A 17,845-nucleotide genomic window follows, 5' to 3' on the forward strand; every position below is an offset into this window, starting at 1 on the left:
CATTCTGGTATCTTGCTGCTGTAATATTGGCACTTTACCCTTTATCCCCTATTCCAGCGTAATTTGCACATTTTTCCTGCAGTGTGCTGCTGTAGTACAAGCGTTTTCTGCACATTCTGGTATCTTGCTGCTGGAATATTGGCACTTTACCCTTTATCTCCTATTCCAGCGTAATTTGCAAATATTTCCTGCAGTGGGCTGCTGTATTGTTGGCACATTTTCTTTTTTCCTGGCATATTTTGTATATTGAAAAATTTAACTGTCACTATTGCATAGGCATCTCTGATGTTGGATGTACAATTCATTCCCAACGAGCAGTAATAGACATTGTATTGTTTACTAGTAATTTGCTTGTTTCCGTTGGGTTTTCCAAAACTGTTTGACTTGCATTATTTGGGCAACACAGGTAGTGTATCTGCTAAGTTGACTGGGGTTAGATTTAGTATAAATACAACACAATGGGAAAAAGAAAGAATGTTTCTACCTCCTGTACTAATACAGAAACAGGAGGTCGAAGTGGACAACAATCACTAATGACATATTTGAAGGGGGCCATGGGAGCTATCGAGGAACAAATAATATCTGTAGAAGAGACATTATCACAGGGTAGAATATCCCTACCTGTAGAATCAAGCTTAGAGGAAGAAGCCCTTCACAGACAAGGTGAGATTACCAATGTAGGGGAAATTAAGACAGGTGTAATAAACGGTGTGTATTAGATGTCTCTGATCAGATTGAGGTGACTGATTCCGAACGAGAGATTGAGCCCCCATGTAAAAGATCGAAAAACCCTCTATTAAATAAGGGTAGCCAACACGTGATAGAAGATACGAATATAAATATGGCTAAAAATAAAAAAACATTATGTAGAAAAAGGAAAGCCACTAGCAAGACAGTTAAGATAACTCAGAATAAGAAACAGGTGGGAGATGGGCTCGACAAAATTGGATATGCCTCGGACGAATACAGAAAAGATTTGGTTAATATAACAAAAATATTGGATACATTGTATACTTTTGTAACAGGTTCACTGGGAAATCTCTTTGAAAAAGTTGAGGTGATTGAGACACAATTGAAAAATAACAACCTACAGGTGCATAATGCCAATATAAGTCATCCATCTTTACCTGGTAGTTCATCGCAGCCACTAAATCCGGTAATTCCTTGCGTGAATGGCCTGTAAAGCACGATGCTCCGGTAAAGTCTGACAACACTAATAACAACAATATCATGGCCAATCAAGCTACACAGAGCCAGAGTTTGGAATCGCAAATGACTAAGGGGTTAGAGGAGAGACAAAGAATAGAGAAGGCTATATCTAAGACTTATAGTAATAACGGTAGCCACCTTGATCAGCCACCGGCTGCATCACCCTATGTTATTGTGATAGCAAATGTTCCTCCCCTACCGGAAGCAGATCATGAATCCTGGGAAACTTTACGAAACCGATCACTCTCATGGTTAAGGAAAAAAACTGGCCTGGATGAGGCTCTTTTTTCAAATTTTCAAATGGCCCGCCGTGTAAGCTGGGTAGGAAATAGAAGGAAAATGGCGGCAGGGGATTGTATTGTTTTACCGTTTAGAGACCCCAGACTTATTCATGCAATATTGACAAGGATAGGAACATCCCATATTAATGAGAAAGAAATGTGCGTACTTCCTTTGGGTTTTTTCTATATTCCTCCAAACTTACAAAGACAGTGTACCTACCCTGGGTCGAATTATAGAGCCAGGTGGAATCCTTTTAATGTGGCAGTACAAAATAGATTTGAACCTTTATCGTCATTAGGGAACGTTGATTGACTAACGCCCCAAGACCTTAGAGGGGGCAGCAAGGATTACAATCTAACCAACTGCCCTGATTTGGTGACGTGGGTAGAGATTAAGGTAACATATATGTCTATATCAAAATATGGTGTGAATGACTCCCTGGAGAGTAATATAATGATTGACCCCCAGCCGCTTTCCATACTTAATAGAAACCAACAGGGAAAAGTAGAATTAGAAATTGTGAGCCCTGTAAAGGAACAACTTAATAATAGTATTTCTAAAATTAACATAAATAATGCAAATCTAGAGCCATCTGGTAGGCCACAATTATTAGGGAAACAACAATGTAAATTACTGTTCTGGAACATTGCTGGGCTGGCTGTAAAAATACAGGACCCAGCATGGTTGATGGTCGTGAATGATCACCTGATAATCTGTTTACAAGAGACCTGGCAAATCAGTGAGCTGCACATGGAGGGGTTTCAGACCTACCATACCCCAGCACTTCCTAGTAAAGCTGGCAGACCCAAAGGTGGTCTATGTACTTATATTTAAAATTTGTTAAGTATTGAGAAACTAATGTTTGTAAAAAATAATGATTTCTACCAGATTGTGGAGTTACAGTTGAAAGGAGACGGCTGTCTGATAATTACTAACTTCTATAACAATGTACCGAAAGACATGATACTGAGTGTTTTGAACCAACTACAAAGGGATTTGAGGAAACTTCAAGAGAGGTCCAAAGGGGAACTGTGTTTTATATGGGGTGGGGATTTCAATTGTTATTTGTGTAGGCTCTTTCAGAGTGGTATATGCGGTCTAGGGGAGGAAACTGATGAAGCTGTACCCCCATTTTACACACTCCTCTTCAGGAGATATGTTAAATGAAATTATGTTTGAATTCAATCTAGATTATGCTAATGAATTATGTATTTCTCCAGTACATTTTAAGCCCACATATATAGGGAGAGGATGCAATACGACGATTGATTTTGTCTTATTATCAAAAAATAAGAAATTCATAAGGATTTTAACATTTATGACACTTTGTAATGCGGCGAGTGACCACTACCCCAATAGTGTTTCTCTTGAATTTGAGAATTGTACCCCCAATAGAATGGGAGATGTGGGTTTTTCATATAACCAGGAAATATATTTATCAAGTACAAATGGTTATACATTGAAATGGCAGAAGGTAGATTCCACTGCCTTTTTGGGGCAGCTTGTAAAGGAAACACAAAAAGGACTTCAATGTGTGTCTAGCTGAGGAGAATAAGGATGCGGATGTAATAGAAGCTTTCTTGAATATTTCAACTAAGATTAAAGAAATCCTTAGGGTCAAACAGAAGACGACATTGAGTAAAAGACAGGGGTGGTTTGATCATGAATGTAGCAAAGCACACAAGAATTTTAAAAGAACACTGAAAAAGATCCCTAGAAACAGAGAAGAGATAAGGGAAGCCAGATTGCTCTATAAACAGACCCAAAAGAAAAGAAGGTTTAAACTAAATTAGGAAGTTTGGCAAGATCTACACGAGGCTTGTATAAAGAAAGATAATATTAAGTTTTGGAAAATAGTGAATACCCCATACGTCTCAGAGAGGGATTGAATAAGATGGATATAGCCATCACAGAAGGTAGCTGGATTCGCTATTTTAGTGGTCTATACAGTGATGGTATGAATCCAGTAGAAAATGAGTTGGGGAGGGAAATATCCCAAGTAAGAGGTATTGAGGCAGAGGGTATTTATGAGAAAAATGTGGGCTCATCTGCTTACCCTCTCAATATCAGTTGTACCCTGGATGAGATAGTTTGTGCAATACAAAAAAGTGCACCGGGTAAGGCTCCTGGGCCGGATGGTTTCCCAGTTGACGTGTATCAGTCAAATACCGACATTTGGGCACCACTTATAATGAATGTTTTAAATAAGCGCTGTCAAATTGGTTTTATAAAGTCCTGGTCAGATGCTATTTTAATACCCATTTTTAAGAAGGGAAATTGTTATGACCCTAAATGCTATCCCCCTATATCCTTGCTAGACTCTTTTTTAAAGGTGGTAGGGAGGGTAATTTTAAACAAGTCACAGTCATGGGCGGAGGAAATAGGTGTGTTATCACGGTTACAATATGGTTTTAGAACCGGACTGGGCACAATTGAGCAAGGCCTGAACCGTAGCCTAATAATTGATAAATATACTAGGGCAAAAAGCGGACATTTGTTTTTAACTTTTGTCGATTTATCTTCCACATTCAATTGCGTCATACACAACAAACTATGGGACACCTTATCTGAGCTAGGAGTCGAAAAAGGCATACTGTTATTTATTAGAGAACTTTACCGGGAGGCGGGAGCAAGGGGTGAGATATGGGATAAATGGGGAGTGTTCGTCCAGATTTGGCATTGGAAATGGAGTGAGGCAAGGATGCGTCCTTGCCCCGTTCCTTTTTTCATTATATATTATTAGCCTGGGAGAACGATTGGCCGAGCTCCCCTATGATTACCCAATAATAAATAAAAACCCGGTCCCAATATTATTATATGCGATGACGCGGTTTTAATGTCAAGGACCCAATTAGGCCTCCAGAAAACAATAACACATTTTGTTAACTATATGCAGGTGAGGGGGCTACAAGTGAATATAAGCAAAACATTTAGTATGAAGTGTGGGAAAAGAACTGCAAAGAAATGTGATATCTTCATTAATGGCAAAAAAATTGAGTGTTTGGAAAAATGTGCCTACTTAGGGATGAATTTCGACCAGAAGGGAACTTGGCCACTGCAATATTAGCTCGGAAAAATATGTTTTTAAAAGCCACTGGGGCGCTTGTCAGTCTGTCAAGACAATTGGGTTGTCAACCGGTCCCAGACTTGCTTGCAATTTATAAATCTAAATCTGTTTCAACAGCCACATATGGCGCAGGCATATGGGGATTTAAAACGCACAATGTGTACAGAAATGTGAAAACAACTTCCTCCGCTACTTATTAGCAGTACCTAGCTCAACTGCCATATACATTTGCCACTCGGAGGTAGGCATGAAGCATATTGCTGATATTATAAAGTCTTGCCCTTTACTACTTTGGCATAAGATATGGAACACCCCCAAAGCAGTTTTTAACCAGGATGTTATTACGGACTGTTTAAAACTTGGATAATGCGCATCACATCCCATGGCTATAACAAATTAAGGAGATGGCAGATGAAATTGGCCACCCAGAATTTTTTACAAACCCAGACTGTATGAACATTATCCCCAGAAATGTCCTTAAAAAGGATTGTTTGTCCCATCTGAGGGAAAAGCGATGGTCTCTGGAGAAAGAAAAACAATCGGTTATGGACAACCATATTTTGCTGACATGTACAGGGACACAGCCATACCTGTCATATGTGACAAGACCTTTTGATCAGATGCTATTGACACGCTTTCGCCTAGGTAGTGTGCACAGGCTCACCACATTCCCTGTGATGAATGATTGGTCTCGTACTCTAGCACCTTGTACTTGTGACGGTATCTCGGCACAATCAACATTGCATGTAACTCTTTTCTGTAGGTTTTACACGCTGCCGAGGAGATCTTCTTTACTACCGATCTTAAAGCAGCATGGGTTAAGACAATGCAGAGCCGCATACTTAAAGTTACAATGTATGGAAGATGAATTGACAGAGGGGCTTGTAGCAAGTTACTTTAAATGTGTGATCAGACTAAGACAATTAGGATGTAAATCAAGTAAGATTGTAGCTTTTTTCCCCTGTAATAAAACTGTACTGCCTTATTTATTTCCCAGGAAACGTAATTTTATCTGTGTTTTTATGTTTTTCAAAAATGAAATACGACTAAAGTAACTTGACTTGACTATTACTTTACTTTACTTTTGAACAAAAATAAACACCTGAATCCAAGCAGCTTTGAGTGCATGACCAAATGGAGAAGAAAGTTCCTTCTCCTTAAGTTTTTCCTCTAGTGTGGAAGAGGTTGTCTCCTAAGCAATTCCACCTTGATCGATTAAAAGTACTTCATCTTAACACAACACAGAATAGTGAGTGTGCCCGGGAACAAAAACTCATTCACCTGTTCATACGGAACACTTGACACAAATTGGTGCTTGGTAATAGTTATAAATTCCCTGTGTAAGTTGATTGCCCGGCTCTCTGTGCTTATCTATGCAAGCCTCTGCTCTGTACTCCTCTCCTGACCAAAGGTATCTGTCTAGGGGCACTCACATGTCCCCTTTCTTCCTCTTCAGATCCCGAGGATTCACTGGGAGCTCTCCACGCGGCGGGTTCTGGTGATGGAGTTTGTAGACGGGGGTCAGGTGAACGACAGGAGTTACATGGAGCAGAACCAGATCGACGTCAACCAGGTGAGGAGGGTTCTGGGTGTTTCTTCTCTGCTGAAGTCGTGAATGGACACCTGTACAAAGAGTGCCTCAAAACACAAGTCAATGCCAAGGAAGGCTATCTAGGAAGCTTGGGAGTGTCTTCACCACAAATTAGGTCATACAAATTTTGAAAAGGTACATGCAATGCCGTCATTATAGAGGCAGCTGCTTCTACCGCAAACAGGCAACATGAAGACAAATTCTGCATTTGTTCAACCCCATGGATTTGGTCATTTTTTTATTGGTATGTTAATATATGCATTTGACATTTTAATTATTATAAATCCAGTTTGTAATGCTGATTGATCTGTTAAAAGGGGAACATAATCTTCCTTTCCACTGATCCTTTATATTTACTTTTTTGTGCGGGTTAGATCCGCTACTACACATCAAAGTACGAAGTTAACCCACACTCGAGATCTATCTAAATGTGTGTCATTCTTATTCATCAAAAATATACATGTAGAATCCTAAAGGGTTGTCCTATCGAGAAATACAGTGAATCGAAATAAGGCAAATCAATGTCACAAGCTGTTTTACCCTGGCTCTGACATTTTTAGCTGTGAGATGGTGAAAAATCCATTTCTTCTTTACCCTGGTCATTACAGAAAGAACCTTAGAATGGCCCTAGACCAGCGAAGGCGGCTGCTAATTCAATGGGGAGGGGGGCGTCAGAGTGAAGTAATAAAAAAAATAACCAAGAAATGTCCACTTACTAATAAAATATAGGAGCAGCTAGGTAGACCCAGTCACTGCACCACCTAATGAGCTAACATATACATTTCTTAACACCAGTATTGCCCTCCTCAAATGACCAACTGCCAAATGGTCACAAATCATACATAAAAGAACACAGAAGATGAGAGGCAACACATAAGCAAAGAAGATCAGTTTGTCGTCAAATCAACTATCAGAGTCATTTCCAATATTATTCAAAGAGCCCAGTCTTGCTTGAATGATTCTTTTTTATTTTCTCTTTTTTCAGTCTTGAAAATGCATTAAACAAACACAACTAACGCGTTTTGCCTCAAACAGGGGCTTCTTCAGGTCATAACAAATCTTGTGTAAGTAGCAATAAACTTTTTGAGCAGCAAGGTCATGTCAGAGACCCAGATCCAGCGCTAACCGATCGACGGCAATATTATTTATGGTCAACATATGGCAAACCGGTGTGTCGCCGTTCGCACAGCCAAGTATTAGCTTTCAAAGGTAATAGTCCCAATCCGGAAAGTACTTTGTTTGGCAGCTCCGTCTGGCCTGCCGCATTTAGTCTAAGAGTAAATAAAAAAGAATCATGCAAGCAAGTAGACTCTTTGAATAATATTGGAAATTACTCTGATAGTTGATTTGATGACAAAATGTACACTTAACTTTCACCTCACTGGGCCAGATCTTCTGCTCTTGTGCCACGCTGCTCCTAGCACTGCAGTCCCCATGAACACAGACTCCCAGACTCCCCACGCAATTCCAGCACTGCTCTCATGCTATTACTGGTAGCAGGAGAGAAGCACTGGGATTGGGCGGAGCGGGCGGTTTTACACTACAGCAGGGACTGGGAGCCTGTGCCCTGCTGATATCTCCAAGGCACAGCCTGGAGATATCAAAGTGTGCATGTCAGTTTGGCCGTCCTAAGACAGCCGGCCAAACTAACATGCACACTTTTAGTGCCAACCACTCCCCCCCCCCCCCCCCCAACCCCCCCCCCCACTGCTGTGTGATGCTGCAGCATGGCCCCTCCCCACCATGGAATCATCCGTGGCTGGAAGTGAAAAATAATATGACAATAAAATAGTTTAATTGTCATTTTATTTTTATTTAGTCTGCTGCCTTTTCAGCAGTGGGCCGACCCTCCTCCACCATAGCGGAGGAGCCACCTCTGCCCTAGACACTGGACTGAGCAGCCTAAGGCCAATATTTACTCATCTTTATTCATTGTTAGTTTGAACCGCTAGCACAGTGCACATTGGACCACTAGTGCTCCTATGTACAGAAGGGTCTGATGTGTACATGTTAATGAATACATTGTACACTATCCCTGTGCCGTCTTCGGAGTCTAAATAGAAAAGAAAACGACGAGACATCTGTCTTTCTTTTTGCAAGTGTCAACTATCCTAACGCAAGACCCAACCTCGTTGCGTTTGCCTGGACGATGTTGGGAGTCCGACTTTGGATCATAGTTTCCTAAAACCTGGGCCACATGGAGGCTGGGCTAACACATCACCCTTTGTACAGAGAGCGAGGCGAGTCAGCGACGGAAGCGAGGTCCAGAAATGACATCACTTCCTGTTGCCCAATTAAATCCCTCTTGCAGCGTACAATAAACATTGGAATTCTGAAGAAGACTAAAAGAAAAAAAAATTGATGCTGCCCAAAAACAGCTCCAGGGAAACGCTAAAACCTATGAATGTAGAACTGGCCATAGTTGAAACCCTGTACAGACAAGACAATCCCCATGATGCTTATAGCAACACAAATGACCACAGACTCTACTAAGCCTTGGTCTGCATAGTTTTCTGTTCCTGCTGACAGTACAGACAGTATAAGAGAGAGGAAGGACTCACTCATGCACAATTCTGGCTCAGTCCTGAGCATGTAATACTCTTAGAGAGTCTTAAAATGTTTCTCCACCCACTGACCATGAAAGAAACAGGAAGGAATCTGAGTGACAAATCAAGGTGGATAGAGATATCTGACAGGAGAAAAAAATAATCAATCCATTTTTCATTTCCCTCAGGTACAGGTAAACTGACAGAGGTGGCGCCTTTCCTCGGTCTTGGCGAGACTCACTTTTGGCATTCTTGGGCTGCCTCTGTTAAGTTGTACACCTAGCGAGTAGACACAGGGGTGGCTGGATTTATCATGTTGTCTTAACTATTTTATTATTATTGACCTTGTGTAATGGTGCTCATTTACAGCGCTCCGATGCCTGAGTTTGCCCTATATAAAACTGCAAAAAATAAATAAATAATAAAGCATTCTCCTGGCTTTAACACCGCAGCGAGCAACACTTCCAATGCACTGAACTGTTAATGTCTGTTAGACGGGACACCCTTGAGTGGTAGTCCACCACATGTTGTGCTTTTACCTGTCCTGTTTTTTCTAAATTCGTTTTTGTTGGTTTTAATGTCTGTGCATGTTACCACTGCTAACCAGTGTTAAAGTATGAGTGAGCTCTACGTAACACATGGTACAATTGGTCTACACCTAATTGCCACATTTAATTTACTTGTAAATCCTTAGTAAATGGTACTTCATGTGCACAGGGCCTGTAAATTAGATGCTACTAGAGGGCCTGCTGCCCTCATTTAGCCATTCACCAATGTAGCCTTTTTAGGTTTCGACCTGGCGAGGGGCAGTGCCCCTCCCAGATCGAAAACTTTTGTCTTCAGTAGGGATGTTTGGACCGCCTCTGTTTCCAATTGGCTAGCTCCATAAATGGAGGCTAGCCATTGGGAGACAGAGGCTGTCAATTACGCTTTCTTGCGAAAACGCGATTCGGGGGCGTTTCTCGTGCTTTTTTTAAGCCCCGCCCATTTGTCCTGGGCCGCGCTGTGATTGGCAGCCGGCCCGGGACACCCCCGTGATGTCATTCCCGGGCCGCGCTGTGATTGGCTGGCCGGCCCGGGACCTGACTTGTTCTGATTGACTTTAATTGGCTGTCGTTCAGCGCAGAAGCTTGTTTTTTTAGGCCTTATCAGACCGCTACAATGCACTCAAACTAGGAGCTTTTCGAAACGCAGTCCACAAGAACACGGATGCCTTGACCTACTCGTACAGTGTTACACGTGATATTTACATGTTACTCAAACAAAAGAACACTAAAAAAACGAGGAAATTTCATGCATGGTATAACTGGAAACTTGGTGTCTACGGATGGGTATTTAAAGCAGGGCTTTATGGAAAATAAAACAAACGCTGGGACTTACAGCATGAAATGAAATAAAAAGTTAATCGCGCGGGTTGCGCCTCAATAATAAAATACAAACTAGATCTGCACTGTAATTAAAGCCTGCGTAGCTGAAGGACAACACAGCTCCGTACAAACAGTTCGAAGATGCTACAACAGCCGCCCCTGCGACCCGTTCCAAAATGGCCAATCTTATGATTTTCGTTTTGACTTGTTCCGGGATAGACTGGGATTTACACCGGATGTAGCACTTCGCGGGTATTTCCGGGTTGTGGGCGGGTCCGGAAGTGCAGTAGCGGGTGCAGGGCGGGGCTGTTACCGTTTCACTTCTCCGGATACAGAGCTTAGAACAAGCTGCAGTCATGGGAACCCGAGACGACGAGTATGACTACCTTTTCAAAGGCAAGTGGGGGTATTGATGGAGACAACCAAATCTACACGTATGGTTATTTTCTCCTTAAGAAGGTGTGATTGTTAGTGTAAATAGGGTGGGAGATTGCATAGAGGAAAGGGTATTGACTCTTATTCTGACTATGAGTAGGTCGGATGGGTCTGTTTGGCTGATGAGTATTATCTGATCGAAGGGGTAAGAGTAAAAATGGCAGTCTGTCACTGGGCGCACAGAACAGCTACTGTTACTGTCGCTTCAGATGATGCAATGCCTTGTTGTAATGACTGACGTTTTAGAGTCGGTTAAGTGCAAAGGCACCTACCCGCGATTTGTGCTTCGATTCAACCAGGAAGGAGGAAATGAGGCACTGTAATAACGAGTACTAGCATTATATTTAGAGGGACTGGAGATGCCCCTTTTTTTTCGGGACAAAGAAAATGGCTTTAGTGTCCATTTGGTGTGGTGGGCGATAGGCTATTGGCCCACGTATATAATCTTCGGGTCTATTGGAAGTTTCTGGTATTAAAATTAGGTACTTTCTTGACAAAAAGTTAAATGTATCACCGTGTGATAGTTGAGGAGAAAGGGTCTGTGACGTGGGGAGTGGAGCTCTGGGATGCTCTATCTATACAGTCCCCACCTGTCTACTTCAAAGTAACAACCTTCAACTTTTCGTCAGGGGTAGTAAGCGCCATATAAAAGCAATTTAAACCTCCCGTGTCCTGGTGACGTAAACAGAGCCTCGTTGTGTGAAGCAATCAGATCTACGCTTGAAACCTGTTCTGTGAAGACTTTCCAGCTCATCGCGTTAATTTGCCTAGTCATTGTGTGATGAAGTGTGAATCCGCGCGAGTTGACAAGTTTTTTGTGTATTGTTATAGATGGGTACCTATTACTTGGGGCTTATTTTGTACTCGGGCACTCTGACAGCTCCCCACCTAAAATATGAACGCCCTCTAACTATTTTCAGCCGACCCCTGCTTTTGGGAAACATTAGTATACGTTTAGTTCATTACTTATGCGTTTCTAAGATGATGTGCTTTGACAATACACCATGAATTTTGGTGGAGCCCTAAGTATCACTGAAGTTCAGCCTTAAAAGGATAGTGGGGGTATTTCTGACTTTAGGAGGCGGGCCCGGGTGTGTGTCTCTGAGGCGGCAACGCTTCACCTTTTGGCTGGAGAAGAGTGTCTCCAGCATGTTTGGACTGGATATCGGACTTAACAGCGGTTAATGGTTAGGGAAGGCTCATCTGACTCCGCAGGGCCGGGCGAGCAGCAGCACATTGCAAATACTTTCAAATTGGACAATGCTGCACGCCGTCTCCTCTCATTTCCTCGCGTGGCACGGGAAATTGACATGGCTGTGACCTTACACTAGTCCCCGTTGTGCGAGAAGTGTGGGCGGGTGAGGGCGAGTTCCAGGGGGCCTCCTGACTGGGTTCATGTACTTTGTAGGCCCCTCCACCCCCCCCTCAAGTTTAGTTGCGCCACTGGAAGATGAAGGACACGGTAACAAGTTGAGTCTCTGTCTTGTATGAGGATACAGGTACCAGTTTGAGCGACTGATGTTGTCATCTCCCCATCCACAAAGTGATCGAGCACGGTCCGGATCGGGCTTGTATTTGGGCAAAACTGCATGGACTTGGTGGCATAAGAGTATAATGGGAAGTGGCATGCACAACACTGCCTTTCTTTACTTTACTATATTCAATGTTTCCCAATTAAGATCATAAAAGTACAGAAAACAGAACTACAAAAGCAACAGCAATCGATATACAATCCCAATTCATGTTAGTACAAGAGTGCCCGAATAAAAGAAACATTATAAATTCCACATACATGTACACCTATGATCATTTACATAATATATTAAAATAGCGGGTTACCAAATGTCAAGTTAAATCTGGATAAAAGGTTAACAAAAAGTCCATATCCTACTTATGGGCTCATTTATTTACTTTTTTTATGCTTGCCCATACGATTGACGCTAGTGAAAAACAAACTAAAGGATCAGAGAAATATTAAAAAATATATAATGCAACCCGACATTGTTTAAAATTATACCATTTTAAAATCGGAACAATGAATTACTTTCTTTCCTTCTGATAACCACAGAAAAATAGTAAATGGAGGTCATTTTGAAAAGATTGCAAATCACAAGGGCACAGGGTCAATTCAGAGTGATTGAACTTTCTCCCCAGAAACCCTAGCATTAATTATATCAAATTCAAATGGAATCTAAGTAAAATAAATTTATGCTGAGCGATGGGAATATCTGCTAGATAAAAGTAGCCTCCCTTTAGCATAGGTGGGGTTGATTGGTACATGAGGACCAACTGTTTACAATAGTTCCTCTCCCTACAGGTATGTTGAGAGTGCAGCATAATTGTATCAACCAGCCTCTGTCTAGACATCTTTCTACAGGCAGTTGGGGTCTTACAAAGGTCTTCCAGCCCCATAGTGGTCAGCTCCACTTCTACATAGGCACACACAAAAAGGCCACTTCAAAAAGGACTGATAACACAAGTTTATTCAGTCACACAAAGAAATACTTCAATTGAACACAATTAGTTATTATAATATACAATATTTTTATGGTTATCAGCGAGGAAGAAGTACGTGGAAAGTTAGTGCTCACGTGAAAGAATAAAGGAAAAAGGAAGATTGTATTAAGGAAATTCAAATATTTGAGAAAACAAAAGGGGACCATAAGTGTAGCTGTTATATGGGCGCGATTGGCCTGTAGTTCTTGGGTTTCCCATATCGCCCTTTTTATGGATCTGAACGATTACGCTGGTACCAGTGTGAGAGACTGATGTTGTCATTATCTCCCCATCCACAAAGTGATCGAGCACAGTCAGGATCGGTCTTGTATTTGGGCAAAACTGCATGGACTGGGAGGCAGAAGAGTATTAATGGGAGGTGGCATGCACAACACTGCATTTCCTTCACCCTAGTTCCTTTATGTTCCTCACTCCCTCCTCCAAATACCACAAAAATAAACACCTGGATCAGTGCTGGAAATGCAAAAAAAGGTATGTTAAAATTATCAGTAAATCACACGTTTACCCATATGTGTTTTGGCGCTGTTTCAATTTGCTGAGATCTGACGACTAATTTGAGTTTGGCCGTAAAGTCCATAGTTGTTAAAAAGCCTTTCAGAGCTTTCCTAAAAGGCCAAATGTCTGAAATCCACGTGATATGTACTGGAAGGGTATTCCACAGCTTAGAGACATTTAATACTAAGCATCTTTCTCTCCAGGAAGGAGGTCTAAAATTGAGGACAATAATGTTTTTTTGCGCTGATCGAGCACAGTTGTCCACGATTGCGGTCCCATTTTTATCTTTTTTGCAGGTATCCTGGCCTGTGCTATTTAGCGCCTTATGGGTGATGCACAAGGCCTTTAAAGTAATTTTCTGACTGACAGGGAGCCATGGAGTTTGCGTAATGCTTATCTGGCCAACTGGTATTTAGGAATACCTTGTAGCATGCACACTGCAGTGTTCTGGAGGACCAGGAGTTTACTGAAGAATTGCTGTTGAATGTTCAGGTACATGCAATTACAGTAATCTAGTTTGGACATGACTAAGGCTATCTCAACTGTTCTCCGTAAAGTCTCTGGAAGGTAGGGGAGAATTCTTTCTGTTTTGATAGTGTAGAATGCAGCGGAAATGATGGCTTTTACGTGGTCACCTTGTGTAAGCTTACTCTGTACTTGAAATTTTTCAAGTACTGTTTTTGACGGTACTTGAACATTAAATACAAAGAATGTCGCGTTGTTCCTAATGGAAGAGAAAGGTGTCAGTACAGTCTGTAGTGCAAGTGGATTAGAACAGGGTAGCCAAGTGGTCACCCTGGGAATCCATTTTGTTGGATTTAATGCCCTCACACACCCTTTCAGGTGTCATGCTTCATCATTTGGGCCTGCTCCTCGTTGGGTCGGCGGTGCAATACCCAACGGGCAACACCTCATAGAGGGGCTCTTTGGCGGAGATCTTTTTCCAACTGCGGTGTAGATGAAGTGCGGGTATGGGGCCAGGATTCAGGGTAGACGTAGCTAAGTGAGATAAAATAAAGCTAGTGGTACCGGAGACACTTTATTCAGGAGGGCCACTGCTTTAGTTAAAAACGATATCCTAGAGGAGAGTAGTGGAAAGTAATGTTTCCCACTCTCTTCTGGAATGTGTTAGAGTCCGGTCGACATGTTTCTCTCTGCTCTAAAGTTTATTGAGCGATTCTTCAGGACCAGGGGGACTATTTTAGCAAGTAGCTATGAATATATGTAACTGTCTACAGTATTGCCACATGGTATGGTGTATGTAAGCTCAGATGGCTACCATCCTAGTGGGTGAAAAGGGGAGATTGAATATTACTATATTACCCTTCTTTACGTTGCGATTGTTAGTACCTGTTGGAGGCAAAGGGGAGGGGTAAAGAAACATATCGCAAACAAGTTATAACACATTGCATTACAGACTGTGATACTTGTGTGACACGCATGCTGTGATTCATGCGTGGCGTAGCATTGTTACACAAGTGTGTCAAGCACTTTCAACAGTGGGGATTCAGTGAGAGTGACATGTGAAGATAAAATCATGTGTTAAAAAAGAAAATACCAAATTGGTATTTGTTGCACGCAGTTATTCATGACTCACCTAAAGTTAAAAACAATCAGACAACAACAGTGTCCAGTGGGTAAAGCTTCAGGAGATCTTCAACCACAATGCTGAATATGGGGGGAAGAATTCTCAGTAATATTTACAATGATAATAGTGACCTAGTGATGTTCACAATTTCCGTTCAAAAGATATATAAATACATACAGACTTATCTTGCAGTAGTATTTAAAGATTGTGTATTGCTGGGGTTGGGTATGTACAATACTAGAAATTAAGTTCTATACTAAGAGTGTAATGAGGGCTGAATTCGTAGGTCTAGAATATATCAACCTATACTTCATGTATCTGTGATACTGTTTCAATGTTTTGTTTAAGGTATCTAGGTTGCAGGAGCGTGGTGATTAACTCCTTTAGGTTAATTGATAGTGCATGGTTATGGAACAGGCAGGGTATTTGTTGTAGCAATTAAGGTAAGGCTCTGTTTTTTGAGGTTTCCAACCCAGGGACAGTATCTCTGTTTGTGTCTAATATAGACTCCCCAAATGTAACATTTATCCTGTGTTCCCTGGTTGACATTAAAACATACTAAGGAGAGGGGGGGAAGGGGGGGGGGGGGTGTTGTTGTTTTAGGCACTGTATTCATTAGCGGTTGCAGTAATGTATTAATTGCAACTCCGGCATCTGTTGTATAATTGGTTAAATTCCGGTGCATTGTCCCACTCAAGCTCCTCTCTAAACAGGCTAACAAACACTCGCCCGTGTGAATTCAACGCGCAGAAGTGGAAGGAATTTAGTTGTATGCTTTGTTATTGTCGGGTGTACTAACCCGTTCGAGGTCCTCTATGAATGAACACTCGCCCGTGTAAATTATTCAAGCAGACGCTATTACTGCCTTCTACCCTTACCGTTCTTAACCATACGTTTCAATATCATTCTTTCACTCAGGTGCAACCGCGTGTGTATACACGCCGCTCGCCTCTCTGTCGCGGTTGTGCTCACGCACAACCGCGTGTGTATACACCGCGCTTGGCTCTCTGGCAAGGTTTTTTTTTCTTTTTTTCGCTGCCGTGTAAGTAAAAGAGCTCGGCGGGCACGGTCTCAAAACGCGCATGTGTTTAGATACCACGGCGTGTACTCTATAATCACGGAGTGCTACCTGCTGTGTAGTTGTATTACATATCGCGTTTCTATATCACTTACTTGGTGAATGCCTGAGCTTCGTATCAAGCACCTACCCATCGCCGCTGGAACCGGGTGGAGGCAGTGGGAGGGGTTGGGATTGTTTTTAAAGGAAGTGTACGTGGGCCCTATTGGTTAGTGGTAATGGCAGCCATCTTGTAGTGGTTGATGGTTACTATATGCACATATATGAGAAACTATGAAGTGTCTGTGAAATTAGGTTCCTGTGTGCATATTGCAAGGGCTTAAAACCTCACGTTTATATAATAATTAATTATTGCGGCTGAGTGCAGAGCAGTGCCAAGATTCATCTGTTTGTATTGCCATTATATCAAACTACAGTCAGTGAAGTTGATCAATTTGGTCCACTACCTCGAGCTCGTATATTGGCCGGACAGTAAAGGTCATAATGTCTCTCTGGTACAGATAGTGTAATGTGATAGAGTTTTGTAGTAAATACTCATATGTGTAATGAAGAAGATATATAATAAATCTTTATAAATCGGCCATTTTGGAATGGTTTCAAACTATTTGTTCATCCTAGATTTCCTATTGAAGTGGATATCTTAAAGATGGGTAGGGGTGTGATTGGAGTTGCTTAGTTTTTTTTAGTATTTTAGTGCCCAGTCTTTTATCTCGATCATTAAGAGAGTAGTATAAAATTGAACTGGTATGATGTTGGTTGTGTCTTTACACTAATTGTCATTTCAGAGGCTAGCCCAGGGTATATCTTCGTTTAGGCCCTTGCTGTTGGAGGACAATCTGTGTATCCAACGTTGTTCTTTGTAGAACACTCCCTCCTTAGATGTCTGGGGACTGGCTTCGAGGACAAGCCATTGGAGCGAGTCTGGAGTGTGTTGCATTTCTAGGAAATGTTTGCACATTTTCGTGTTACTCTTTTTACACCTGAAATTGCTTCGGTGTTCAGATATCCTGGTCTTCACGTTGCGTGTTGTCATGCCTATGTAATATAGGTTGCATGGACATATGATCAGGTAAATGCAGTTCGAGCTATTACAATTTGTGTGGCCTCGCATTTCCCACCTGAAGGTGTCAGATAAGGTGATGGATTTGTATTTTTTGGTGAGAGGGCACGCCGTGCAACTCCCACATGGGTAGTGTCCAATGACTGGTGGCAGGCCCCATAATGTCGCCTGCCGGTTGGGTTCATTTTTTGTCTTGGGTCTAGTATGAATAAGGATATCTTTCATGTTCCTTGATCTTTTAAAAGCAAACCTTGGTTGGTCTATGTTAAGGGAGCCAGTGTTTAGAATGGACCAGTGGAGTTTCACAATTTTCTTTATTTTGTTCGATATTGGTGTGAAAGTCGTCACACAAGTCATGGGTTGGGCAGTTGTGAGGTCTCTTTCTCTGAGTTCAATCAGGCATTCTCTGTTGTTGTTCTGTGCTCTTTTCAAGCTACTTTTTATGTCTCTGGTGGGATATCCTCTTTCCCTCAGGTTCCTTGAAAGAATGGCAGATTCAGTTCTGTAGTTGGCCATGGTGCTACAATTGCGCCGTATCCTGAGGAATTGCCCATACGGTAAGTTAGATCGTAGGGCTTTGGGATGGTGGCTGTTGTAGTGCAGCAAACTA

At 41.9% G+C, this 17,845-nt stretch overlaps 1 protein-coding gene across 1 annotated transcript in view; it reads left to right on the top strand.

Annotated features, from left to right (window-relative positions):
* ADCK1 (aarF domain containing kinase 1) overlaps positions 1-17,845 on the top strand; it is a 407,695-nt gene that overhangs the window by 168,576 nt on the left and 221,274 nt on the right. Inside the window, exon 6 of the mRNA XM_086939457.1 lies at positions 6,015-6,131. Within this exon, the coding sequence (XP_086795583.1) occupies positions 6,015-6,131 (117 nt within the window). The remainder of the gene's footprint in view (positions 1-6,014; positions 6,132-17,845) is intronic.

This window comes from Lissotriton vulgaris, chromosome 9 (genome assembly GCF_964263255.1).
Source record: "Lissotriton vulgaris chromosome 9, aLisVul1.2, whole genome shotgun sequence".
Taxonomy (NCBI): Eukaryota; Metazoa; Chordata; class Amphibia; order Caudata; family Salamandridae; genus Lissotriton; species Lissotriton vulgaris.